Consider the following 27,164-nt stretch of genomic DNA (forward strand, 5'->3'; position numbering starts at 1 on the left):
AATTTTTAATATAGCATATACTTTGCTGTCTACACAGCTCACATGCAAGTTGTGACTCTAACTGTTAACCAGCAGATGGCGCCACAGCTTAAGCCTGATATTACAGTAAAATCAACGTTTAATATTAAAACTTAAACTAAACAGACAGCCAGTCTGCTTCGCAACTGAATGTAACCAATACTAATTGAAAAATATTTTTTTGGTTAATAGACTGCATTTATGGAACATAAATATCCTCTGGAGCTATGCAAAGTGCTTTACAATGCACCGAATTTGACAGACACATTCATACACCAACGGTGGCAGAACAGTCTATTCCATGAAGAGATTATCATATATGTGAGGCTTGTTTTTGTTATTTCATTTTCAGTTATTTTTCAGTTCTATAAAGGTCAACTCAGTTGGTTTCCCAGCATATGTTGCCATTTTAACTGAGTTTGAACTATGTTAAAGTTGCTTTATAGAACCAAAACATGATAAACTTTTTTTAGCCATGTCAGTGTTGAGTTACATTAAAAGGTGTAGCAATAATGATAAGGTTGCATTATGTTTGAGTAAAATGCAATATTGACAATAGCCAACACACGAGAAACCAGATCCCTAATATCTCTATAAACACGCCTTTATTTTGTATATTCTGTAGGTTTTTGTGGATGTTCTTTATTTTATCTTTTCCATAAAAAAAAACTCCTGAAAAAAGGTGAATATCAGCTTTCCAAATTAAAAACAAACAAACAACATAGTTAGAGAAACTTGGAAAAACACAATAATTTATTTGACCAGGTATGAAACAGATAGAAACACGCTGGAACAGAAAAACACTGAAGTCAGATCCCCAACTTCGTCCATGTTAGTGTCCGAGGGCAGACAAGAAACTGCTGTGTGTCGGTAATGATCAGATTTCCATAAACCTGAGTATACATCAAGTCCAGCCCTGATCTAATAAGGTTTTGCAGGAAAATGTGGGTAGTGCAGAACACAGGTAGGCCATCGTGAGGTATCCTCTCCACTCTCAACGCTTTACAAAGAAGACGAGTGTTCATTCAGACCAGACAGCCCAAAACCTGGTAAATAAAAAATAACTCAATGATTAGGCACAGTTCACAATGGAAATGATGACATGAGTAATTAGAGTACAATTATAAAACCAGTGGTGGAATGTAACAAACGAACTACAATCACACAAGTAACGTACTTAAGTGACATTTTCAGGTACTTGTATGTAACTAAAGTATTTCCATTTTATGTTACTTCCACTTATCAATGCAAAAATATAAATGATGCACAATTAATCAAAATGTCAATGTGTACTAGTGCAATATCTAAAGTGCAACATAAGTCAAAATATCTTTCTGCATTAGTATTGTGGTGCTGCAAAATGTCCTGGCTTAATCTGCAGTCTTCGTTTGGTGCAGATTGCTGCAAAAACGGGGGGGGGGGGGGGGGGGGACGCACACACTTCTTTAGGAAATGAGAATGATGCAAAAGTGATAATTCCCACCGGTATCATAAATCATAGCACAATTGCATGAGTCAAAATAATTGCAAATTACATGTTTGTTCCAAATTGTGCAGCCCTAGTACCCATTAACACATAAAGTAATTCAAACTAGCTTCACTATTATCAGCTGCAACGTTAGAGTGATGAAATGAACACATTCAGTATTATTGGATTGTAAAAACAAAAAAGATCAAACGCTAATATGCAGAATAATAAGCACTTTTCATTTTACTACTTAAAGTATGATCTACTGCAAACACTTTTTATCTAATGCAAGGTCTTACTTTTACCTAAGTAAGGCCTTTAACTCTGCATATTCACCCCTGTATAAGCAATGCAAGTGCTGAAGAACAATGATCAGTCAAAAAGACAAGAAACGTTTTATCCCTGCATGACTAATGTTAGGACAATTATAGCTGACAGGTGGAGCAACAGTTGCCTTACATAACTGGGCCTCCACATGCAGGTGAGAATCAGTCCAAATCTGAGCTCTGGGGACGATTCTCTGGACATAACATGTTTGTTTTCCTGCCAATTCAGAGGCAGACTAGTCTAATATCTAACTATTAGAGGTCTAACTAAGTCACACTCAGACATAAGACATATTTCACCTTACAATTCAAGCCAAATCCAGCTTCTTCTGAGTTTCTGACAGTTTATCTTGCAGCCGTTTCTTCCTCCAGTCCAGAAACTTCCTCCTCATTCTGTTCGCCTGCCAGCCCGCCACGAAGCCGGCAGCGAAGGAGACCACGACGGCCACTTGTAGTGTCCTCTCGGAGACTTCAGCCATGTTCACCTCTGGCTGACAGATGATGCACACATTTGTGTGGAAAGCCGCATGAAAATCATCGGGACACTCACACGGGAAGTGAATCGCGCCTACTCACGCGATAGCATACAACGTTAATCTCGCACTCTTCAAAATAAAAGTCCGGAAGCCCTCTGGACTTCATGCAAAGACTGCATTATACTTTCATGGTTCTACATGTTTAAATTCTACATTTTAACACTGAATAAATTATTGAACCAGTCGTGGAGAAAGTATCACACAGACGCATAAAGTATCATAAAAAAAAATGTAGTTAAGTATTAAAAGTAATGGTACTTAATGCAGAATGCCTCCTGTAACTGTCAAACTAAAACATAATGTGATATTATTTGATAACTATTAGGCGTGCATTAATGTCAAAGCAGATATTACTTTTGTAGCTGTTTTTTTTTATAACTATTTTGTATCAGACAGCAATAAATTATTATTTTCATGATGGATCGATCCTGATTATCAATTGTTTGTTGACACCTTCACAATGATTCTTTTTTTCTTAATAAAACAGTTCGAACCTCAATATTTTTAAAAAATACATTAAAATTATTAAAATAACTAGAAAAGTGTCCTTAGTAGAGTGCAGGCATCTCCTGCACCGCACAACTCTGATCGACCGAACTCCGTTCAGAAAGCAAGCGTTTCAAAAATTGTTTGTTTATGATCTTGCAGACAGACATGACAAAGCATGAATTCGGAGCTTTTACACATCGACATGAAGTTGAAGTCATTTCGGCATACTTTTGCTCAGTTTATTGCAACAAAAAATAGCAAACTCTCATTATTGTGGGTACAATACCAGCAGTAGTCACCCAGACAGTTCCTGGAGGATGTCATAAAACTCATGGCTGTTTGTACTTCCGGATGATATGATTAATCCAGACATAACAGCGTTTTGTTTTTTTATCTGGGACTTTTTCCGGCTACACTTAATGACTTAAAGTTATGGACAAAACACAGCAGTTTATCTTAGTTTAACTAATTGTCAGGAATGAATGCCATTACAAACTGAAGAGGTTGTTAATAACTGCCCCTGCCAGCTGGAGGAGTGACGAGTCAGCAGTGAATTAGCATATCACACCATCAATAAAATAGGTTTTTAAAAATTGTGAATCGCAGTAACCATGAGAGGTCCTTGAGCATAGTCATAAATATGCAAACACACACACACACACACACACACACACACACACACGTCCAGTAGGACACTAAAAATAGTTGCCAATTAGTTTTCTTTCAATAGGGTTAATGCTAAATCCTTTCAGCCAAATGTTTATAAACTGTTGGATAGTTTAATTTATAACAAAACACTGTACTTTATTAGCAATTCATGTTTTTTATGTAAACATTTTTGTCAAGTAATAACTGGATTAGAAGTAGAAAGTGGTATAAAAACAAAATACTCAAGTAAAGTACAACTATCTCAAATTTGTACTTTAGTACACTACTTGAGCAAATGTACTTAGTTTCCCCACTACTACTACTACTATTACTGCTACTGTGAATAATAATCATAGTAATAATAACCACTACAATCACAGCAACAACATCAACACTAATACTAATGATAATAATAATACTCAGGTAAGACTTCAATGAACAAGGTTTATTTTCTCTGGAAAAAGTATGCTTTAAAAACATTTTATTAAAAAGAAAAACAAAGTTATTAGCGAGTTAAAATCGATTTAAAATGGGTCACAGGCAAGATTTAAAAAAAATGATGAAGACATTTGGACATTTCTAATTTGGGTTGCCAGCTCCTGTGCATCACAATTGCTTCATTTCAAATCACCAAAAGAAAATTCTCAGATCAAAAAAGGTATATAAAAAAAAGTAAATAATAATGAAATGTAAAAGTTTAGCTCCCTCAGGCTAAAGACAATCATGAAATACATAATTCATACGTACACATACATGCTGCGCTCACATAAGTGTGGCACAATTTTATGGAATTTAAAAAACACACAGAACACAAAGAATTAAAGTGAGTACTGTACAGTCAGAAAAAGCATTGTATTTGACATTGTAAGTTGTATGAGTTTGTCATATACTGCATGAGACTGATCATTAATGTGTATACAAGTTGTTTGTACAATTCTATATGACAAAACTGTATTTGGTGGCTTCAAAAATGTTAATATTAATGCTCAAGACATTTAATAGTTTGTCAGTTTTTACAGTTTGGAGATAAAATACTGTTTTATCATTTGACAGAGCAAAACAGATACATTTATATTGAAAATGAGTGAAGAGGTATTCTGGAAATCACACGCTGATAGTGATGAAGCGTCGGAGCAGAGTGATTAAACTGTTAAGTGTTGTGGTTGTAGTGGCAGTAACGGTTTCAGTGAGCACCAAGTTGTATGAGTTTGCTACAAGTTGCTTTCTGTCACACCACTTCTGTGTAACATGATGTACAATTCATGAGAACAAGGTGAAAAACATCAGTCAGCATCTGTCTTTGTCTCCTGCCTTTCCTGTCACTATGAGCGCTGCATGATAATATGCACCTCTCATTGGTGCAAAATCTTATCGCTTCACTGTTGTGCTGTGCTGTGGTTTGTGGTTAAAATGTTCATGTTAGCAAATTCCTTTGTCTCACATTTTGTGATGCATCGCTAGTTTATGATGAAGTTTTTCATGTTTCAGTATAAAAAGAAATCAAAAGATTTCAATACTTGCTGAAGAGTTTGAGAGATTGGTTAGAAGTTACAGTTTGTGTCTTGGAGTGATACCTGGGTAAACATTGTCATCATATTACACGAAACTATTATTTTAAAACTGCAGCAGCATTGTGCCTTAAATGGATAGTTCAGATTATTTGAGGTGGGGTTGTATGAGGTACTATGGATTCTCAATGTATTGCTTTTCTTTTTTTTTTACTGTTTAAGTTAATGCAGGGGGCCTTCCTCAAAGCCACCAGACTCCATTGACAAAAACAGTCATTTTACCATGCAGAACACAGGAGTTGCTGTTCTGCTGCTAGTTTGTTTGTGTTATTGTGTCATTTTGGTGTTTTAAAGGGCTATTTCCGATTCACCAAAGTCACACAATTACACAAAAACAAACTACATAAAAGGAATAGACCAAAAACTCTCATGTTCTCCAAGCTAAAATGACCGTTTTTGTCAACGGAGTCTGGTAGCTTTAAAGAGAGCAGAGAACAGTTTCAGTTACGCTCCACATAAACTTAAACAGGACTGTCTAGCGGAAAAGTAAAGCTGTGAAAATATTCTAAATATAGCATACACTAGCACTGAGATGGATGTTTAGCCGGCTAACTGCCAGTATTCCTGCCTGTTTCTCCAAACTGGAGGCATGCCAACTGCCATCTACTATAGGTAATACACTGACTAAGTGCCTCAAACTACCCCACTTCATAAACTCTGAACTATCCTTTTAACCAAAAGACTTCTTTAAGTTTAAATATAATATTGAGGTAAAGCACCATACATGTTTGTTAGGCTCCCTGTCTCTGTAGGTCTTCAGAGGTGTCCATGATTAAGATCTGCACAGATCTGTGCTGTTGAGAGTCAGATGCAGACTGAAGAGTGGACAGGTCATGTTTCAATATACAGTAGCTGCCATCTTCGTGGAGGCAAACTATTTACAATCTAAAGCCATTCAGATACCCGGTAAACAATGACAGAAATGAAATCATTTCTTCAGCTGCAAATAGCCTTAATATGTACAGTCAACATGTCCAATTTGTCAACACAATCTGGATCCAAAGGCGTTCATGATGTATTGCTGATGGTTGAGGATGTTTGAGAGAATCAGCAGTGATACAGTTTTAGTGAAAGGTCATCCGAGGGTTTTGGCTCCTTCGCAGGAAATCACAACCGATTCTGTTTAAGCCTGTCGATGTGGTAACAGAGTTTGAGTGCAGGTCCCAGCTTCAGTCCCAGATACTTCATCATCATCTCACTCTTTAGCAAGAGCAGAGCGTCCCCGTCTATCTCCTGAAACAAAACACCAAAGTCACCATGTGGCGAGCGCTCATAGATAAATACTGCTGTCTCACAACTAGGGCTGGGCGGTATATTGATATAAAAAATATATCGATATATTTTTAAATGTGATATAGAATTAGTACATATCACATATATCGATATAGTTCTTTTTTTCTTTCTTTCTTTATATATAAATGCTGCCCTTACTAGGGTTTGTCATATTTAGTTATTTTGTAATTTTCCTTAATCTTTTCTCATATAAATATATTTATTTCAGAAAAAGATTGGCCTATTTTATTTCATAGGCTATTTTTATTTTACATTTTATTTTATTTAAATGTGCACTTTATGGATCTTTGTTGTTTTTTTTTAAAGGTACTCCTGTTGTTATACAGTATTTATGTTCATTTAAATAAACGGTTTCAATAAAACTACTTGTGACATGTCATATTTGGCTTTGACTTTGACTGAACATTTTCTCTCACTTTGCGATAAAAATATTGGGATATATATCGTATATCGATATTCAGCCTGAATATATCGGGATATGACTTTTGGTCCATATCGCCCAGCCCTACTCACAACAGATTTTTAAGTAAACTGTACTCTAGCTGCATTTAAAGGTCTGTTTTAGTGCATTTAGCATTAGCTTTGAGCTATAATATATAGCTGGACTCACATGCTTCCTGAATGTATCAGCGTGGGGTCCGAGGGCTTGGGGGTCAGCATCTTTGATGAACCAAACAACCTCCTCCACACCCCAGCTGGACGGGTCCTTACCAGCAGGACGCTTGCTCTCTCCAGAGTCTGGACTGTAAGCTAGGTAGCACAGGGGAACAAATGCTTAACGTAGGAAAGGGGTCTCAAATCTGCCTATTAAATATGAAGCTACAGTCAAGAGACATTTAGCTTAGATTAGCATAAAAACTGGAAACAGAGGCAAACAGCTAGCCTGACTCTGTCTAAAGATTTTTTTTAAATCAGCTGCCAGCATTTATAAAACATATTAACATGTGGTATAAGTATATGCTTGTTTTATTTGTAAAAAAAAAAAAACAACAACAAAGGGAAACAATTTGTGGATTTATGATGTGACAGACCTGTTTCAAAACCTAATGACACTTAATAAAACTGAGCCATCGTTAAAGTAATTGATTTCACCTGTGCTTTTCTTTCTACAACCAGCCAAAATTTGCTGTGTAAAGGTTTTTTTTTTGCAGGACTACTTCTTGACTGGATCATTGACTTTCTGGAGTCTTATCATTACCATGAGGTTCCCATCTGGCAGACTCTAGTTTGGGTAACCTTAGCAAGCCGGTAAGCTACTCATGCAAACAGGGGAAATCAGATAAGTCACAGCTCTTGTAAAAAAAAAAAAGGAACCTGAAAAAAATATTCCCCTGTTGTTACAGATGAAAATATCCTAGAAAAATGATGACAAAACTCCTGCTTGCCTTTCAGCACTTCCATAAACAAGTCAAGAATGCAGCATTTTTTTAGCGGGTTTCCCAGACTAAAGGCTCCGTACACCTACTCAGGTGTTTTGACTTATTGGCTCCCATATCTGATGGGCAGGGCTATAATAGAAGTGAACGTTATTCCACCACCAGAGATAGGGCTCAAGCACATTTAGCACACACCCCCACTACTAAAACTCAACTAACTATAACTATAAGGAGGTCTAACCAGCCATATAAGTGCAAACACCTGTGCAGGTGGACCATGGATGTACAGGATCTTTAAATGCTCTGGTACAAAGCTGTTTTATTTGAATATATGGCACCCACACTTTGGAACTCTCTGCCTCCACCCCTACGGTCTGCTACTTCTGTTGGCTCCTTTAGAAATCACCTTAAGGCCTATCTTTTTAGACAGGCATTTGGATGACCAGCATGCATTGTACATATTATTTTACAATTTGTATGTTTCCATTGTGTTTTAATTGTCTTTTAATTATGTGTTAAATTCAATTGTCTTATGTTCCCCTATCTCATTTCTTTCTTTTTTTATCTTCTGTAAAGCACTTTGTGATATTATCTGTTTATCTGATTTTACTTACTTATTTATTTACATTCTTACTTTTAAAAGACAAAGATAAAAGCATAATTGTAAAACACAGCCTCACCATTCCTGTTTACGTCCTGGAAGCTTGCTGGACTCGATGCTTGTCTGCACAGGCCCATTGGGGTAGAGCAACTGCTGCCACGGTACCCATAGGAGTGCTTTGGCGGGTACTGTGATGTCATGACATTGAAGGCAGAGTCGCTGGGATCCACAGCGTAACGTTTGGAGTCCACCGGCGGGTCACATAGGAAGTCATCGGGCATCGAGGTCTCTGCTGGAAGAGGAATGACAGGAAGTGATTATAGTCATTCTGTGTAATATATATATATATATATATATATATATATATAGTCATGGAAAAACATATTAGACCATCCTAAAGGTACATTTGTTTGGACAAATATAATGATAACAACAAAAAAAGCTGATAAGAGTTTAATTTAAGAGCTGATATGTAGACATTTTCCATGATTTTCTTGATAATGATTTTGGTTATTTTCAAGAAAACCATGGAAAATGTCTAGATATCAGCTCTTAAAGTAAACTCTTATTGGCTATTTTTGTTGTTATCATAATATTTGTCCAAACAAATGCACCTTTAGTTGTACCAGGCATTAAAATGAACAAGAAATTGAAGAAAAAGGGTGGTCTAATAAGTTTTTCCATGACTGTGTGTCAAGAATTTTACGGTTTCTTTCAGACCTGAATAACATCTTTGGATTAATGTACAACATTAAACAGCAGCTATATTTTTCCTCAAATAGAGTTAAATAAGCTGTTTTGAAGCCCCTTCAGCCTGTAACTGTACAGATGTGAAACTACTGAAAGGCAGTCAGTAATTCCTCTGAATCTGCTCCCTTTGTGCCAACCGTTTTTCAGCTCGTCAATAATGGAGATGCCTGCTGGTTATGCCAGAACTGGGCAGTTATGGATTCACCTGATGACAGATTTATAAGATGGAAATACTCCACTGAGAGGATTCTGAATTGCCTCTACTTTGTTCTCACACAAAGGTCAAACAAATTCTTTTGGAGTGTGAAAAGATCAAGATCTGTACATGTGAGTTGGAGGCTTTTTATATTGACACAGTGCAGAACTGCCCTCATATCCTACTGTACAAGCTTTATACTTTAATATGTGAAATACAGAAATATTTTATTGTTAGGTGTAAAATATAAGCACTATTTTTTCTACCTATCCTTGTATGTGTGTTCTTTAAATATCTATCTAACATCTCTAATATTCCTAAATAAACCCTGTAAATATAATAAAAGATGGCACAATCACATTTATTTTGATAACACTGATCAGTATTTAAAAGGAAGTGAACACTGCTTAAACAATATGCGAAAAAATATCCCTAAAAATACATGGACTATTTTTGAAATGCTTCTCCATTTCACCAGAGAAATGATTTACATATCTGTTTGGGTGGCACCACGGGGAGCACACACTGGTTTGTAGTGTGTGTGTGAATTTACAGTATGTGTGTGCGCTTTGCCTCTGTATGTCTGCAGTCTGACATCAAACACTTTTCACGGTTTGCAAGAACAAAGAGCAAACCGCTGGTCCTTGACACATGAGATTCCCATTCCCACCTCAAATACACTGAAGGCAGTCTTTAAATATTTGCTTATTCAGAGCAGGACAGACCGAGGGGGAAAGGGGAGAAAAAAAATGAAAGGACGTCTGGGTGAAATGTATTTTTTCTATTGTGAAAGAATTAAAACTGTCTGAGTTTCTCCAGAGCCTGAGCAGGAGAGGAAAGCTACATGATAAGAAAGGAGATGAAAAATAACATGTGTCTGGGGTTATTTCTTATTTTAAAGTATGTAAACATGCACAGTAAAGCTGTAGACACAAAGAGCTGTTTTTGATTCGACATGCAGACAGAGTGTAATGTTTTACATCAAAAAGCATATCTCATCACAGAGAACAAGTCATCTGTGTATTTTAGAGAACAAAGAAGGAAGATGCCACACTGACAGGAGTGTATTTTAGCGCTGAATTGAAGTCACAGTTAGAGCGGGGCAGCAGACGGTTGAAGAAGATAAGACAAAAAAATAAAAGAGGGGAAGGGAGGGTGCATTTCATACCAAAAAGTCGTACCAGCAAGTCAAGCTGTGCGTGTGTAATATAAAAATATTAGGACCCCCTTTTCCTTTCACGGAATGCGTCCAAGTCTCAAAGCTTAAAAATATCATTAGAACTTAAAACTTGCACAAACCCTTTGCTTTTCTAATGCTTACCGTTAAGTGCACTGATTAGGATTTCATTAATTATGAATGAGCGTGTTGCTGGATAGATAAGATGTGTGTGTTTGTGTGTGTGTGTGTGTGTGTGTGTGTGTGTGTGTGTATACGTGTGTGGTGTTACCTGTGAGGACCTGCGGCGTGGCAGAGTGGGGGACAATAGCAGCATCCTGTGGGATTGAGCCCAGCTCAGGTTCTGGTGTGCTGCTGGGAGGAGAGTTAGCTAGTGGGGACATCACCATCCTGGGCTTCAGCTACACACACACACACACACACACACACACACACACACACACAAACACAGGCACACAGTATATACACACGGATCAATGAGGATTATATATTTAATTCTAATTACATATCAGAAAAAACACAATAAACAAAAAATCTTGGATCCATACCCACTAGTGGGGCAAACCATGTAAATTTTGGCCACTGGGTGGCGTCACAGTGTGCTGTAGTTGCAAATATAGTTGAGGCTAACTTGGGCTGGGCGATATGGACCCGATATATTCAGGCTGAATATCGATATACGATCCCGATAGTTTTATCACAAAGTGAGAGCAAATGTTCAGTTCAAAGTCAAAACCAAATATGACATGTCACAAGTAGTTTTATTGAAACTGTTTATTTAAGTGAACATAAATCCATTATAACAAGTGCACATTTAAATAAAAAAATATCTTGAATAAAAATAGCCTATGAAATAAAATAGGAAACAATAAATTTATATGAGAAAAGAATAACAAACATTACAAAAGAACTAAATATGACAAACCCTAGTAAGGGCAGCATATATATAGAAAGAAAGAAAAAAATTGAACTGTATCGATATATGGTCTAATTTGATATCACATTTAAAAATATATCGATATATTTTTTATATCGATATATCACCCAGCCCTAAGGCTAACGAGAATCAGTCTATTAGTTTTAGAAAAATCCTTCCATTTAAAGGTACTAAGCCAAGTTTGGGGGAAAATCCTTGTTCCATGGCCATTAACTGCAAGCATCCTGGGCACTGATCCAATCAGTGATCCAGAATTGGCTGCAGCATGTTGATATAACATTCATGTATTATCATGTTGATCCATGATACTAACTAGCTTGCTGCTTGAAAATTACTTTATCACCTACAAAGAAACCAACACCAGATCCATGCTGCATAGCTAACTTCCAGCTAACTGGCTAATCTTAGCTTAGCTTACATTTAGCTAGTTTGACAAGATTGGCAGCAAAAACATTTACAGGAATTTTGCTGCTACTACTATTAAGGATACCCAGGCCAATATTAAGACCAATACTAATGACAAAAGTCATTTTAAAATATATAATATATATGGCAACAATTAAAGGAACCTAGCTGAGTTTATGACCACTAGTGGCAGTATGGAGCAATGCTTGATGAATGGGTTTCTGACAAGCCCGCAGGAAAAGCTCTGAGTTTTGATTTAGATTTGACAGGTCCATCATGTGATGCCATTGGGCCAAGAAAGACCCAGAGGCCCCAAATTATTATTATTTTTTAACGTCACAAACCCTGCAAAATAACTAATTTCACTGTCTTGAATTTGATTCATTAGGTCCGATAACACTTGGAGCTGTAAGATTAAATCACTTTATTCACATTAAATTTAGCAGAGTGCTAAACCGGACGTAGCCAGCCTTAGTCTTTAGTGAGCAAGCCATATGGGCCCAATAGATGCAGAGGAGCAGCAGAAGATCTGGGTATTTTTTATGCACAGAAGTCAAACTACGTCAAACTACTACTCTTTATCCATCTATGGTCCCTGATTTATTTGGATTTCCTGTTCTATTAACATGTGCATTTACTTAACGACAGTTGGCAGTGGTAACGTGCTAGCAGCACCAGCTAAAACCACAGAAGAAGAGGACAGCTAGCTATATAAATGTCCATGTAAACACTGCAAGTTAATTTCTGTTTGCAGACAGCTAATGAGGAAGGAAATGCTTTGTTCAGCCACAATGAAACACAATGTTGTAAGAAGAAATTTGAATTTGAACATCAAATTTGTTTGCAAGAAAACTTAACAGGATAGTGCTAAATTATCCCACTGACGTTCAGAGTTATTAATAAATAAAAAGACGACTGACTGACCTTAAAGCCCGGCTTCCTGCCTCTCTTCTTCGGGACCTTGAGAGGTGACAGAGGCTCTACGTAGTGACTCTGGAACTCCAGCTTACGAATAGGAGGCCGGCCTCTCTTCCTCCCAGGGACCTTACCCTGAGGCCCCGCCATGAACTGTGGGCCGAGAGCGGGAGTCTGCATCTCTGAGCCGGCAGACAAGGTACTCATCAGACCTGAGAGAAACGGGGAGATCATTAGATACAATTTTCAAAGCAACAGGAAGTGGCAGCGTTAAACTGCACGCAACACTGCCTTGGCTCTGAACTGCAGCGGAAACTTGTACACTGAACATGTGAGAATACCTCCTCACACACACACATACACACACAGACAGAAACTATAGGAAATAGTAGAAACAAAGCCACATAAAGCTTTGTACTCCATCACACCCCTCCCCCTCTTCAGCTGCAAAGATTGCAATAAATATCATTACTGCACAGAGAGACAAAGCCACGCACACGCACGCACACACACAGGAAGTGAAAGCACATATACTCCACAACACCCACATGATCAAACAATCAATCAAGTGTACAATCACACACACACACACACACACACACACACACACACACACACACACACATACATAAACACAGCAGTGGATTCAAGTGTTTATCTTGGTACCATTCATCCACATGGCAATGACTTTCACAATACATCCCTCATTTCATTCATGCAAGCATTTACCTGAAATGGCCTTTCAATCTCTGCTGATTGCGCCTTTTACACATGCTGCTAATCAGCTTACTGATATCACACACTTCTGGCTTTATTTCAGTGCAGAGAAATTGTGATGACAAAGTATTTTTTTCATTGCAAAATAAAATAAAAAACACAAAAAAGCATGGGAATATGCATGATGCCTCTCAGACCAAATCACATAGAAAAATCTTCTATTTCAGCAGAAAATGATCATTGCCTACCATGCACACAGCCGTCTGGTAATCACTGTCTGTGTGATGCTCCGCTCCAGCAGCAGGTTTCTCAATAATCCCCCTGATGGAGCCTCGACTGTTCTCTGCTGCTCCACACTGTCAAGACGCCGGCAACTCTGTGTGCGTCTCTCTCTCTCTCTCTCTTCCTCAATCTCCAACAACCCCCTCCTCCCCTTCCCTTCTACCCTAACCCCCATCCTCTGTGTCCCCTTTCAGTCGTCATAGCAACACGCCTCTAACATCCCGCGGCAGCCGGCAGACGTGCTGAGCTCAAAACGATGTCTGTGTGTGTATGTGTGGGGGACTGTAATGTAATTACAGTTGCTGCAGCTCAGGGTTTTTCTTTTCTGTCTTCAAAAAAAGCTTAGAGCGGGTGACAAGGGATTCACGCTGTGCAGTGTTTTGTGCTGTGAGCGTTCAGGTTACAAACTGTAATCTGTCCTCAAATTATTTCAGAAGTATTCCTGCACAGGACGCATGCTCTCACGTCCAAAAAAAAACTGCTAAAATCCTGCTAAATTCAATCTTTTAATCGCTCTTAAATGCTTGAACTTTTCCTAAGGAGTCTGGCTTGCAGGTGAGGAGATCAATTTCTCTGTAAACATCAAAAAGCTCCAGGCAGAAACCCTTCAGGATTACTCTGCTGCTTTTGTTTGTGATAAAAGATATTGCTGTCAAAGCTCACAGCCTTCCTTTTATTTATAGACGTCTGTCTTTGTGTCAGCTCATGAATGCTGCTTTTGTTTTTATCTATAATAAAAAAAAATGTACACATAGAAAGGGAAAAAAGACCAGCCAAAGGCAAGGTTGAGTGTGTTTTACCCACTGAGGTGCAGGTATTAAAAGAGAAAGCAGGCTCCAGAGGGTTTATTTACTCTTATAGTCTGCAAGTGTTGAGTACAAGTCAACACCGCCGCATATCGATTAGTTACGCTACGCCTGGTTCCCGTTTCGCGGTCAAAGACGCCACACTGGTGGGTTTTAACACTCAATCAAAATCAGGTTAACCTCTCACAGGGAGGATCAAACGGCGGCGTGCCCTCGCTCGCACGCAGAGCCGCTGCCAGCGTGTAAAGAGATTTGTCAGGAGTCGGCTGTAAAGCGGTTGCTCACAAGCTGTTTAAACACTGGAAGTGACAGGCCTGATGAATTGCAGTATTTCATTACTTGAAGACCAAACATGATAATAAAATAAAGGGAAAAATAACAGCAAGGTTAGCATTGAAGGTGATAATAATAAATATAATATTTGGATGCTGCACTGCTTCATGTTGTGATTTTGATAGAAACAGTGCAGTTTTACCATGTGTAATCATGAACTGTCCTTCCTAATTTAATGTGTTAAACTGTCAGTTTACGTTTAACAAAAATAACGTATTTTTTTCTCTTCTCTTTTTTACTCTTATATTGTTGTTTGGCTTTGGTTTTGGTATCTGTTTCTTTTCCCCTTTCTTTTTTGTATCCTCTATTTTTTACAAGCAAATCTGAAATTTAACTACAATCAATAAAAAATGCAGAAGACAAATGCAATTAAAAAGTGGAAATGTAATAAATAAATAAATTATAATAATATAAATTATACAAATAAAAAAATAATAAATAATTAACGAATAAAATGAATTAATTAAATAAAAACAAAATGGTTCACATGTGTGATTTTAATATGAAATTGATTCACTGTGCATTCTTAAAATGTGTAAAAATGCAAACTATCCTTTCTAAGTTGATCTATTATATATACTGTAACCTGTCAGTTTATGTTTAAATATCAGTAAATATCAATATCTTTTTTTTCCTTTTTTCTCTTTGTTTTCTTTCTTTTGGTATTTCTTTTTTCCTTTTTTCCTCCTTTTCTTTTTCTTTTTCTTTAATTTACTCTATTTTCAACTCCTGTTGAGCTGTGGTGTAGTTACAGCCGAAGAAAAATATGGTAATATGCAAATGTATGAAATGTTTTACTTGTCTTGCTTCCATCAATAAAAAAAATGCAATAAAAAATAAATGGAAAAGGAAAATAGAAAATAAATATAAATAAAAAATAATAAAATAATCATTTAAAAAAAGGCTATATTGAGTGCTTGCACACCGTGACCATGATAGTAGGTGTGTGTGAACGAAGAGGCCCATAAATCATAAAAGTAATTACACAGTGAGATTAATCCTGATGTCCCTCCTCAATCAGTCCTGTCCCATTACAGCGCATCACATTACAGACAGGGACAGACTGAGAGAGAACAGATAATCATCTTTTACTTACAAAGAATTGGATATGAGGGGGGGAAGCCCATTAACACTGGCTGACAATATGAGGCAGCAGCACCTTTTTTTTCTCCTTTTTTTTTGTTTTGGCTGGCGAGGGGGAAGATTCGCACCACTGCACCCTAACACAATACATTTGGGAGCGCAGCCTCATTTGTTTATGGCTAATTAAGCAATTAAGAGATCAGTGAACCCCTACGCCCAATTTCATCTCCCGACAAAGGGATATTGTCTCCTTTTTGGAAGCTGAATGCTCGAGGAAGGCATTTGAAAGCTGTTGGAGCTCGCTGTTATGGCCACAGTAATGCAGCAATGATCGGTAATGATTAGCATAACTTAATCAGCAGCTTCAGGGGATGGAGATTTGTATCTGTTTTCACTTATGTAGAGGGGAAACTGCAATGAAGTGAATTATGCTAATGCAACACTAAACTGCACACCTACACACATAACCAAACATAAACACATAAACAAACACTGGCACACACACCAGAATGCATGCATAAAATAACTGCATTTTAACTAGAAACTATATAGCCTCGCCTGGTGGTCGAGAATACATTACAGTGTGTGTGTGTGTGTGTGTGTGTGTGTGTGTGTGTGTGTGTGTGTTTTCTAATCAATGTAACAAACCCCCTGAATTTATTTACAGCTCAGGCAGGGCGTCGCCATGGTAACAGACAGTGAAATCGGATCCTGCACCAGAATCATGTGATAAGGTGGGAATAAATAAACGCATAAACAACAATGAGTGTATTAAATAAGGCACGCTCACACACACATGAACACACACACAAACACACACACACACACACGCTGCCCCTCCTTATCTGCAATGAGCTGCTTCATAACGCAACACACTCCAAAAGAAAGAGAAGGTGGAGAGTATTGCTCTTTTCATCAGCTGCAGGTCAGAGGGTGGAAAAATGAGAGAATTTAATAAATCACATCCAGGAATATTTTAATACCCTCTTCTCTCTCTTTCTCTCTCTCTCTCTCTCACACACACACACACACACACACACACAAAAACACATACATGTCAAAATAAAATGCACACATTTGAAAATGACTTCTTGAGTGTTGCTCTCATAGACTATAAAAGCATATATAGATATATAGTATATAGTGACAGCTGTTGTTTCCCAGAGTCAAGGATGCTTCCTTGATAGGACAGGTCCTTGTGTGCCTTGCAGAGGCAAGGCAAGACTCCTTCCAATCAGTGGTGTAACACATAAATGGAACAGGCTTGTGAGTGTGCAGGTGTGCGTCATCATGTAATTGGACGGGTTCTATGTTCAGTTCAGTGCTTCAATTTCAAAACCAGTGCACGGCATGGGTGTGGTTTTGGCATGAGTTCTTTTCAACATTTTAGTTGAAATGGAGGAAGAAATACTTTATAATTCGTCTAACGTCATGTTTAAACTCCCAGGAGAGCATTGTGCACAAAGGCTAATCTAGTGCTCCACACTCCAGTCTAGTAGGTGGCAGTAATGCACCTATACGATGGTTTTCCACCCGCCATAAAATTTAAAGGAGAAGAATTCTGAGGATCCTTGACATCTGAACAGTCCTTTGGCGGGTGTCAATGAAGTAGTATCCTTCAAACACAGCTGAAGAGAGAAAGGATGGGCGAGAGAGAAGGGAAGTCATGCAGCAAAGGGACTTTAGGACGGATCTGAAACCAGGTCTGCTGCAAGAACTCAGCCTCAGTGGAATGTGCTCTACCAGTGACAAGTGACCATATTTTAATGAAAGGGCAAAGCTGGAAAGGTCGCCCCCTGCTGGCCCTTAGAAAGAATTTCCAAGCATGTAGCAGGACCTACAGTGGCATACTTCTTCCACCAGTGAGGTTAAACAAAACAATCAATCATCCCTTCAAAATAAAGTGCTGAGAATCACTTTTTAAGAATAAACTCTTACTTTGAGCGCAGGTGTCGGGGGTCTGGCTCCTCAGCCTCCGCCCAACCGGCTCTGACTCCGCCTCCAAGTCAACCAGTTGCCAGCAGCCCCGCCCGCGGTCATCTCTGCGATCCAAACGCAGACGGAGGCGCACGCCCTTTCTGAGGACGCCAGGAATCCAGGCGACAGGGAGAGGAGGAGGAGGGGCCAGTTCCAGGTAGGAGTCAGGGTTGAATTCCCGCCCGCCTCGCAGTCTCATGGCCTCGCAGCCCGCCAGGGGGAGGAGAGATACATCACACTGGAGAAACAGAGAGAAAAGACTCAAGAACAATGTAGTCAACCCAAGAATGTGTCACCACATTAATTTGAATTTAAATTTATAGAAAAGAAGGAAATGAATCCTTCTGTAAATTTTACGGATTGAAGGTGATTACTCGTGTTTAGTTGTTATATACATTTTATTTTTCATATATTGTGGAGTAAAGGGGAAGGTTAGTAAGTGGAACCTTTGAGGTTGGAACTGTTGCCAGTCGGGTGGTCTTAGGTGTGGACTTCCGCCCACGCTCCAGATGCAACTTGGACAGCACATGAACCACTCCGTGTCCTCATTGCTTTTCAACTCTGTCTGTTTTCACAGACAACTGTATTTGTCACGAGGTTCCACGTTGGGGACCCGTAACAACAATAATATGTATCATCAAATGGACAGGTACATACGCCTGCTGTCAAATGTATTCACAGTTCATTTTTTTAATAAATCTGAATTCTACTAATCACACTTCGCTGATGAAGTGCTCCAATATTCCATTTCTCAACATGAATCGTGTCCTCGACAAATTAATTTCAGACCTTTCAATCCTCAGACAAAAACGAATGTGGATTCAGCAAACAGCAGGCCAACTGAAGAAAAGATGAGGGTGGAAAGGAAAAGACAAGGATAGTGGAAAGAGCATTAACAGAGAAAAAGGAAGCTAGGGAGTTGGTAGTGTAATTATACCAGTGTGTGTCCAGGGGTCAAAGAAATAAACTGGTGGCTAATGGGAGAATATGGCTCTGTTAATGATAAAAGTATTGGGGACAATGTGTCTATTGTGCTGTAAAGTGAATGCAATTTGGCCTCGCGGGTGCTGGATTTACTGATTAACTAACTAAGCTCTCAGTCTCCTCTGGATTGGATGGAACAAAGGCAGGTGAAGAGGGGAAAGAGGGAAGCTGTGAAACTGCTTAAGGCTTTATCACCCATTACACTGCTCTGCAAGCAGATCTGATTTTCTGTTTGGTGCTTGTTAGTCCTGCAGTAATTACTGTGAGGAAGACACCCAGAGCTTTACTTACCACCATCACAGTGAGGGCAAACAATGTGTACAATTTGTAGTTTATTTGGAGGTTAGAACTATCGAACAAAGTATTCTTATATCTATATATGTGTGGATTATCAGCAAATACAGTTTGACAGGGATGGAAGTGGTATTAAAATATCACTGGTTTGATATTCATTGGATTTCTTTGATTTCTTTTTTGACAGTTGAAACATGTAACAAGATATTATGAAGTTACCTAAATAAACATATATAGGGGAAGAGAGCGATAAGAGTATAGACGTCTTTAATTATAACATAAGAACATTAGTGCATCAATAAAAATATTTGACCAGTTTTTGGCGTATTTAAGGACGGTAATGAAGTTACGACTTCAGTTATGTTTGTATGACAGCATGATTACGGAAAATGTGCTGGCCTGACTTTCATAATACTTGGTAGAAGTGTGCAGCATGGGCTCAGGATAACCCATTAAATTTTGCCACAGTACAGTATTCTGTACAACACCTGTAAAACAGTTTACAGACCAATAATGACTCTTTTAATTGTGATCCATAATCCATTTTTCAATCCAAAACTATATTTGTAAAACTTTCTTCAAGCCGAGAAATTTAAACCCGCGAATGTCTTCACAATGTAAAGTCTGATTGAGTGGTAACTTGTTCAAGGGCGCTTCCACAACCCAAAGTCTTGTATGTTTCTATTGAACTCCAGTGCGGTTAAAAAAAAAGCAAACCTTGTTACAGTTCGTTTGTAACAAACTGATTTTTTTTACACTCAAATTATACTCTGGTGCGCACCAAAATAACCGGTTCAAATCAGGCGGCAACTTGAGCAGGGAGGCGAACCAGGAAGTGCCTTAAGCTGCATTCTACCAAAAATTCCAGCGGGGGGCGCTAAGTTTGGCTGCAAAAAAAAAAATTCTGTCCATTAATTTCAGTGCAAAATGAGAAAACTTCTCACTTAATTTACTACTTCAGAATTTTTTTTAGGACAACAATATAGTCTCAATCGCTAGTAAAAAATCTTCTTCAAGACAATTTGATGTTATTAGTTCAAATAATGGCCCCATTTAGAAGAAAATAGAAGATAAAGAATGGTATGATTTGGGGTGTGGCTACAGAACAATGCGACGCTGAAACAAATAAACAAACAACGCTGAACTCGATGTGTCCAACGGGCAGTCCACAAACTAATGGCTGAAGTCAAGGTGACTATGTCCATTATTTATATACAGTCTATGGTTCAAATGAACTCGAGTGAGGTTTAATTGCACTGTGAACCCACTCTGACCCAATAACAGGAAATTAACCAAAACACAGAGCGACAGATGCAGCGTGACTGGGAGAGGACTGGTTTGGACTTCTGCTTAAGTCCGATGCTTACTTGACATCTCGGCCGTCGTTTGGTAGGGACATCAGAGCAGGATTACGGCCAGGGACGGTCGCCTACTGATCGGAAGGTTGGTGGTTTGATCCCTGACCAAGGAAGCCTACATGTCGAAGTATCCTTGAGCAAGATACTGAACCCCAAATTGCTCCGATGCAGAGTTCATCTGTGTTTGAATGAATTCCCAATGGTGGCAGGTGGCACCAGTGTGCCCTGGTAGCCTCGGCCACCAGTATGAATGTGGGTGAATGGGTGAATGAGCGTAGTGTGTAGTGTAAAGCACTTTGGATTTTTTTTTAAAAGCGCTTTGGTGCTATATAAATGCACTCCATTTAACAGTAGAATCATCTGGGTGCGTTCGGCTCCATGTTGCTTTGTTTATTTCCCTGTTAAAATTTTCCATTGCCAACTTTTCAACCAATAAGAAATAATACTGCGAGTATATTTCCAGCCCTCCGCCTTCGTGCATGCCCCTCTGCAAATCTTATTTTAATTTGTTCCGCTTATTTTTATTTACTATGAGAGACTAAAAAACAGACTAAATACAAAAAACCCCCAAAAGGATCAATTTCACTCTGATTCGGACTAAGCAAGCAGACTTGGGTTGTGAAAGCACCCTAAGAAACTATTTTGCCGTATGCGCTAGGCAGGCAACTCTCATTGGACTGAATGGGCTCCATTTACAGATCCAGTTCTCATAATATATCCATTGTCAACATAAGCTAATAAGCTGTGAACAAAGTACAACTCATATGCAGGTATATGGTCATTAACAAAAGTCTTACCGCCAACATTTTTAGGATTCATCCGCTGGGAACCATGAACATCTGGACATCCAACAGTTGTTGAGATATTTCACTAACAAACAATAATCTCAATCTAATAGTGGCACCAGAGGGCAACTTAAACAAAGGACAGAATGAGAAGATACAGAAATTAAGATGAGTTCTTGAAAACTGGTAAAGGAAAAGGACCAAATAGTTCAGCAGCAGGCTACCTTTACCAAATTAATAAAACTTCAACAACAAGAAAATCCCCCGTCCACTGGATGGTCCTTGTATCTGTTAAAGTGTAAATGAATCAAAATCAAAGGAGAAACCCCAATTTTTCATATTTACCCAAAAAAATCCGAAACATCAAACAGACATCCTGAAAAACATGAAAGAAGATGGTTCCTCACACACACACACACACACACACACACACATATACATAGCCTTTATCTGCAGCACCGTGAAATAACCGAGAAAAAAACTTAGATTTGACGAAACAGAGTGCAACCCAGCCAGCACACACACATATACACATACACACACACACACACACACACACACACACACACACACACACGGAGGAATGCTTCTGTTTCTATCTAAAGGCTCTGAGTCCCATGAGAGCAGAAAACTACTTTATCTTGCCACTCTACCAAAACACTTGTGGCTTGGAGCCCCGCCAGGAGTGTAGCTGCTCCAGAGATTTCTTTAACAAAATCAGACATGAGTGAATACACACACACACACACACACACACACACACAACTGCTGTTCATTCCCATAAGCTGTGGAAGACACAGGCAGTGATGGAGAAAATGCCTGAGTGGATTGAGGGAAACTCAGTCTAATGGCTTTCCTAGAATGACCTAAATAATAATACTTACGTAAATATTTCTCAGGGAGAAGTGTGCAGATATTTTTTGAAAAATGCCAAAGTCGTTCCTCTGGAGACTGAGCTGGCTTTCAACAGTGTTATGTATATTTTATCCATAGTTGAGAAAAGCCAATGACTATTACATTAGATTTATATATAATAGATTTAACTGATTGGATTTCTGGTGACAGTAATTATATATTATATCTAATATCTAATATCTAAGAGCTCCTTCAGAATGGTATGATCACAGTGTACAGTTATGCAATAAATAATTATTCTTTTCTTTGTTGGTTACCCTGCCATACATTTTCCTGATCAATCAGTAGGGCTACAATTAAATTATTGCTTATTATTATTATTATTATATATAATTTTTTTCTGGATTAAAATTGTGAAAAATGTCCATTCCAGTCCCTCAAAGTCCAAAGTGATGTCTTTAAATGTCTTTTTTGTACGTTCAAAACCCCAAAAGTTTATCATGATATAAAACAGAGAAAAGCAGGAACTTTTCATAAGGGGGATTTTCTTCTGTTTTTCATGAAAAATTACTTAAACGATTAATCGATTATCAAACAGTTGGAATTATTTTTCTGTAGATCTACTAATTGATTAGTCAACTAATCATTGAAACTCTAATTTACTGGTGACACTAATTATATAATACATATGTTACGAGTGCACATCCAGATCTGGCATATGAGATACTTGCACATGGCTCTTTTTTCTGGTGTGATCACAATGTACAGTTATGTAATTAATAAGTATTTTATAATTATTTCCTTGCTGATTCAGGGCTTAGGACAACATGTATTTGTCTGATGATTCATTCAAAACACAAAGATTTTTCATTTTTAATCAGAGGCTGTGGGCCATTCTTTTGGTGATTAATTATCAAAATGACTGCAGGCTAATTTGTTGTCAATTGACTTTTAATCAAGTAATCATAGACTTGATATACTGTGGGCAAAATGTCACCTCCTGTCAGCCAGAATGAAAGAATGATTTTCTCCTTGTTCAGGGCTCAAAAATTGAATTTTGGGCACAAAACCTGTCAGAAAACCTTCTGCTTTCAGTCACGCTGTTTATGAGTGTTTTCTTTTTCATTATGAACACTGACCTTCATCTGCATAGCGCTATGGCTGTGTGTTAGTGTGAAAGCCTCTTCACTTAGTTTATACTGTCACTGCATGAGGACCGGTAATGTGCCACCCTGTAACATCTCTGACCATCTTTTCTTTATTAAAAAGCTTTCTCAAACAGCAGCTTGAAGAGGGGGACGAGGCTCAAAACAAACTGTTGAATGTCCCTGTGGCCGTTCCATAACTGCCGTCTACTCTGCAATTCTTGTCTTTTTAAAAGTGCTTTTCAAAAAATAAGTAAAAAGAAAAAGAGCAGAGGAGTTGTTCGCAAAAATGATGAATTACAAACTTTGTCCATGATGTAACTTTGATCTCAGGCCTTGGTTTTATTTTGAAAAGGTGTGCATGATGTTTGCATGCTGTCTGTATGGGCTATTTCTTTGTGTGGAAACGCAGTCCTTCTGCAAATGATCGTTTATGAAACTTTTATTTTCAGTTGGCATGTTTTATATTCACACCTGCTTTAAACAAAAAAAAAAAACCCTAAAAGATCTAGATGTTCCAGCTGAGATAGAGAACAGGGGTAGCTGCTGCTGTTTTCTTTATTATTTGCATTTTTACACACACACACACACACACACATACACACACACACACACGTTACCACCACTGCACTATTGCACTGTGGATTCAAGCTAATTTTGTGGTTTTCTGGTTTGAAAGGTCAACGTTTAACTGTCAGCAAACACACATGCACATAACGTACTCTAGGAAAATGAGGATTTATCAATGCTGCTTTTGTTATGAATCCTACTTAATGCTCTACCATGACAATAATCAATACATATGGACTTTCAGTGTACATGTGAAATCAAAGATGAGTTTAGTATTTTATGATGTTGATCATTTCTAATGGAAAGTGGATGTTAGCAGAGCAGGGTTGGTGCACACAGCTATTTTCTGGTCCTTTGAAGAAACAAAAATTTGTATATGTTAAAACATCTGGAAGGCACTAACTTTTTTGGGTGAAGGTAATATTTTAGTTGTAAAGTATTGGATATTAAAAAAAGTGGTCAGTGGACCAAACATATTGTAAAACCGTGTTGAGACAGAGATAGTACAAATTACTGCTTTTAATAGACAGTTACATTTTTTTTAAAGGCTACATAAATGTACCACAAAGCTGGGTCAAATGTGTGGTTGACACACTAATTTTGCAATTGGTTGCTTACTATTAATGAAACTATTAATGTATATTGTGTTGTGGTATTTTGAGGGATTAATAACTATTTTAAAGGTGAAAAACAATGTTTGTAATATTGAATTAAATGTCCAAATTGTTTCTATTGGGTCGCTTCATTTATTTTGACAGTTGCATTTTAACTTTTGTGATGAGCTGGTTGGCACAAATGCACGACTATAATCGCAAATGAACTAGTTAACCAAATATATAATTGCTTAGAATTTAACCTTTCATTCGCAGCTGGTTAGAATATTCTAAAATAAATATTGCCAGTGAAATACGGCAGAGAGTGAAAAGTGTGCCACCCAGCCCCGGTCTCCCCTATAATAAGTCCTTTAATAGGTAAACTATTGACATATGACATTAGCAGGCAGCATGTGGCGTCTATATAATTACCTGTACAGACTTCTATAGGTAGTGTAGTGAGTTTTTAGTGACCTTGTTGCAGGTTAAAGCCTATAGCTTACTGATAAGGATTTTACATTGACTTGTTCTATGTGCAGTCATCTTACAAAATGTTAGGGTAGATGCCTTTAACCCATAAGAACCCATGGTGACACCCGTGTTACAAACACTTTAAATCTTCTATAATCTCCCATATTCAGCTTCATGCTTCACCTTAACTCATTAAATCCCTAAGCGACTATACTCAACACCCTGGTGTGGTGGTCATGTGACTGTGACAAGAAGTGACTTCTCCAAAATGTGCCTGTGACTGGAAACAGAAATGTGAAAAAGTAGCAATTTCAAAAAGCTTATTTTTTGTTCCAAGGCTAAGTTTCAACCCATTTAACAATTCCAGTCCGTTAATAGGGTGTCCTGTATTGCATTTAACTTGTTCTGATCATATTTCCTGAACAAATTAAAGTCACAATTTTGATATATGCCATAGAGATGGTTATTTGTTTTTATTTATTATAAAATATACTTGACTTATTATTTTGTTACTTAAAGACTCTGAATCGGAAAAATAATATTGATAAATGTTTTAGAGATGCACAGAAAAAGGCAAAAATTAAAAAAAATAAGAAATATCATAAACATAAATACCATAAATGCCCAATGTTACGTATATGTCACATCACAGATCTTTGACATTTAGGAGTAGAATTAAAAAACAAAACATCATAAATGTGTTCTATGTGGTCCACTTGGTCTGTGGTATAGCCCCCATACCTTTCCTTCAAGGATAAATAGGTCTGGCTTCTTATGGGTTAAGTTCGTTTTTGTGATAAGAGTATTTCATCTTTACCTATCTCGATGGGGCCGATTTAACGGCGGGAATCCATTCCCCCTCAGCAGGCTGACTGCGGACCGACCATGGTCCAGACGCTGAGCCGGAGCGTGGAGCAGCAGAAGCGGCGGAAACACCAGCGAACCTTCGGCTTGGGTCAGTCCGGGTTCCACCCCTGCAGCTGCGGCAGGGACGCGAGCGAGCACCGCGGACTGGAGGTGTGGAGACCGCGGGCGGGAAGCAAAGCCGCAGTTTGACCTTCCCAACGCTGTCCGGAGGTTTCAGCAGGAGTTCTAACGTCCTCAAGGGTGCAAGTTGAAAGGGGAAACGTGTGACTGTATCGTTAACGGGGTGATGATGATTTCCCTATCTGGCTTTAAAGCTGTATCTCATTTACCTGCAGAGGGAGAGACAGCACCGTAAATAAAAAAAATAAAAAAGAAGCACTCAAACTGAAGAGGTTCAGCCCCCTTTTGATAACCCCAAAACACTCCGTGACAGATAGCCTAGGTTGAGCCCAAAAATGTTTTAAAATTAGGCTACGTTTATTTTGTTTCACAATCAATATATTTTGTTATAGGCCTATAGCTGTATTACAGATATGCGAACTGCTTTCATATCGTCACCCTGTTAAAATGATCGCCTAACTAATTTTTTCAAGTTTTGCAGGAAACACAAAAAACTTCACCAAAAGTGTAACATATGACATTTATTGATCATTTCACTCAAAAAGGATGTAACAAAGGATGGCTATTGGCATAGTAATAACACTGTGTGTAAATTAGCCTATGTAACTTAAGAGAAATAAATGACTTAGGCATTTTTTTGAACATGCCTTTGTGACTTAAGCAAGATATGATAACACTTTATTTTGAAGGTGTCTACATAAGAGTCACACAAGCCGGTCAGAAACATGACATGACAAGTATCATGATTCATGAGCATTAATGTTACTTCAAAGTGTCATTAATGTTCATGACACATCCCATGTCATGTTTGACACGATCATGTCACTCTTATGTAGACACCTTCAAAATAAAGTGTTACCATATCTTGCTTGAGTCACAAAGGCATGTTCAAAAAATTGCCTAAGTCACATTTTATTTTGACTTAGGCATAATAAATCATCTTAAGTCACACACTTGACTTAGGCCATTATCTTAAAGGGGTAAAATCACATGATCTGATCAACTGAGGATGTAGGTGATTTTACCATAGGTGGCCCGGCGTCATGAGGAGATGATTTAGGCAAAAAAAAACTATTTTGACAAAAAATAGGCGATTATTTTAAGTGTGACGATATGAGCCGTTTCCATCTACATAAAATTACAGAGTACACGCTCTCTTTTTAAATTATCTAAGAATGATATTAGCCTAATCATGATGTTCACTTGAGAAACTGTCCCCCA

General features: G+C 38.1%; 2 protein-coding genes across 4 annotated transcripts; both read right to left on the bottom strand.

Annotated features, from left to right (window-relative positions):
• Window positions 1-743: 743 nt before the first annotated feature.
• LOC131991223 (mitoregulin-like) lies at window positions 744-2,554 on the bottom strand. Of its 2 annotated transcripts, none has more exons than XM_059356559.1 (2): window positions 2,113-2,554; window positions 744-1,064 (listed from the first exon to the last, which is right to left on the bottom strand). In XM_059356559.1, the coding sequence occupies exon 1, from the start codon at window positions 2,289-2,291 to the stop codon at window positions 2,121-2,123; it is 171 nt and encodes a 56-aa protein (XP_059212542.1). In that variant the 5' UTR covers window positions 2,292-2,554; the 3' UTR covers window positions 744-1,064; window positions 2,113-2,120. The 2 variants fall into 2 exon arrangements, with proteins under 2 accessions (XP_059212542.1, XP_059212541.1); XM_059356558.1 differs by having other exon boundaries at window positions 2,118-2,385.
• A 1,361-nt stretch (window positions 2,555-3,915) lies between these two features.
• Window positions 3,916-26,570, bottom strand: scml4 (Scm polycomb group protein like 4). 2 transcript variants are annotated; one of them, XM_059357056.1, is made up of 7 exons: window positions 25,774-26,570; window positions 17,863-18,139; window positions 12,713-12,915; window positions 10,718-10,847; window positions 8,403-8,615; window positions 6,957-7,096; window positions 3,916-6,286 (listed from the first exon to the last, which is right to left on the bottom strand). In XM_059357056.1, the coding sequence occupies exons 2-7, from the start codon at window positions 18,098-18,100 to the stop codon at window positions 6,161-6,163; spliced, it is 1,050 nt and encodes a 349-aa protein (XP_059213039.1). In that variant the 5' UTR covers window positions 18,101-18,139; window positions 25,774-26,570; the 3' UTR covers window positions 3,916-6,160. The 2 variants fall into 2 exon arrangements, with proteins under 2 accessions (XP_059213039.1, XP_059213040.1); XM_059357057.1 differs by lacking the exon at window positions 25,774-26,570 and having other exon boundaries at window positions 17,863-18,209.
• Window positions 26,571-27,164: the final 594 nt, after the last annotated feature.

This window comes from Centropristis striata, chromosome 18 (genome assembly GCF_030273125.1).
Source record: "Centropristis striata isolate RG_2023a ecotype Rhode Island chromosome 18, C.striata_1.0, whole genome shotgun sequence".
Lineage (NCBI taxonomy): Eukaryota > Metazoa > Chordata > Actinopteri > Perciformes > Serranidae > Centropristis > Centropristis striata.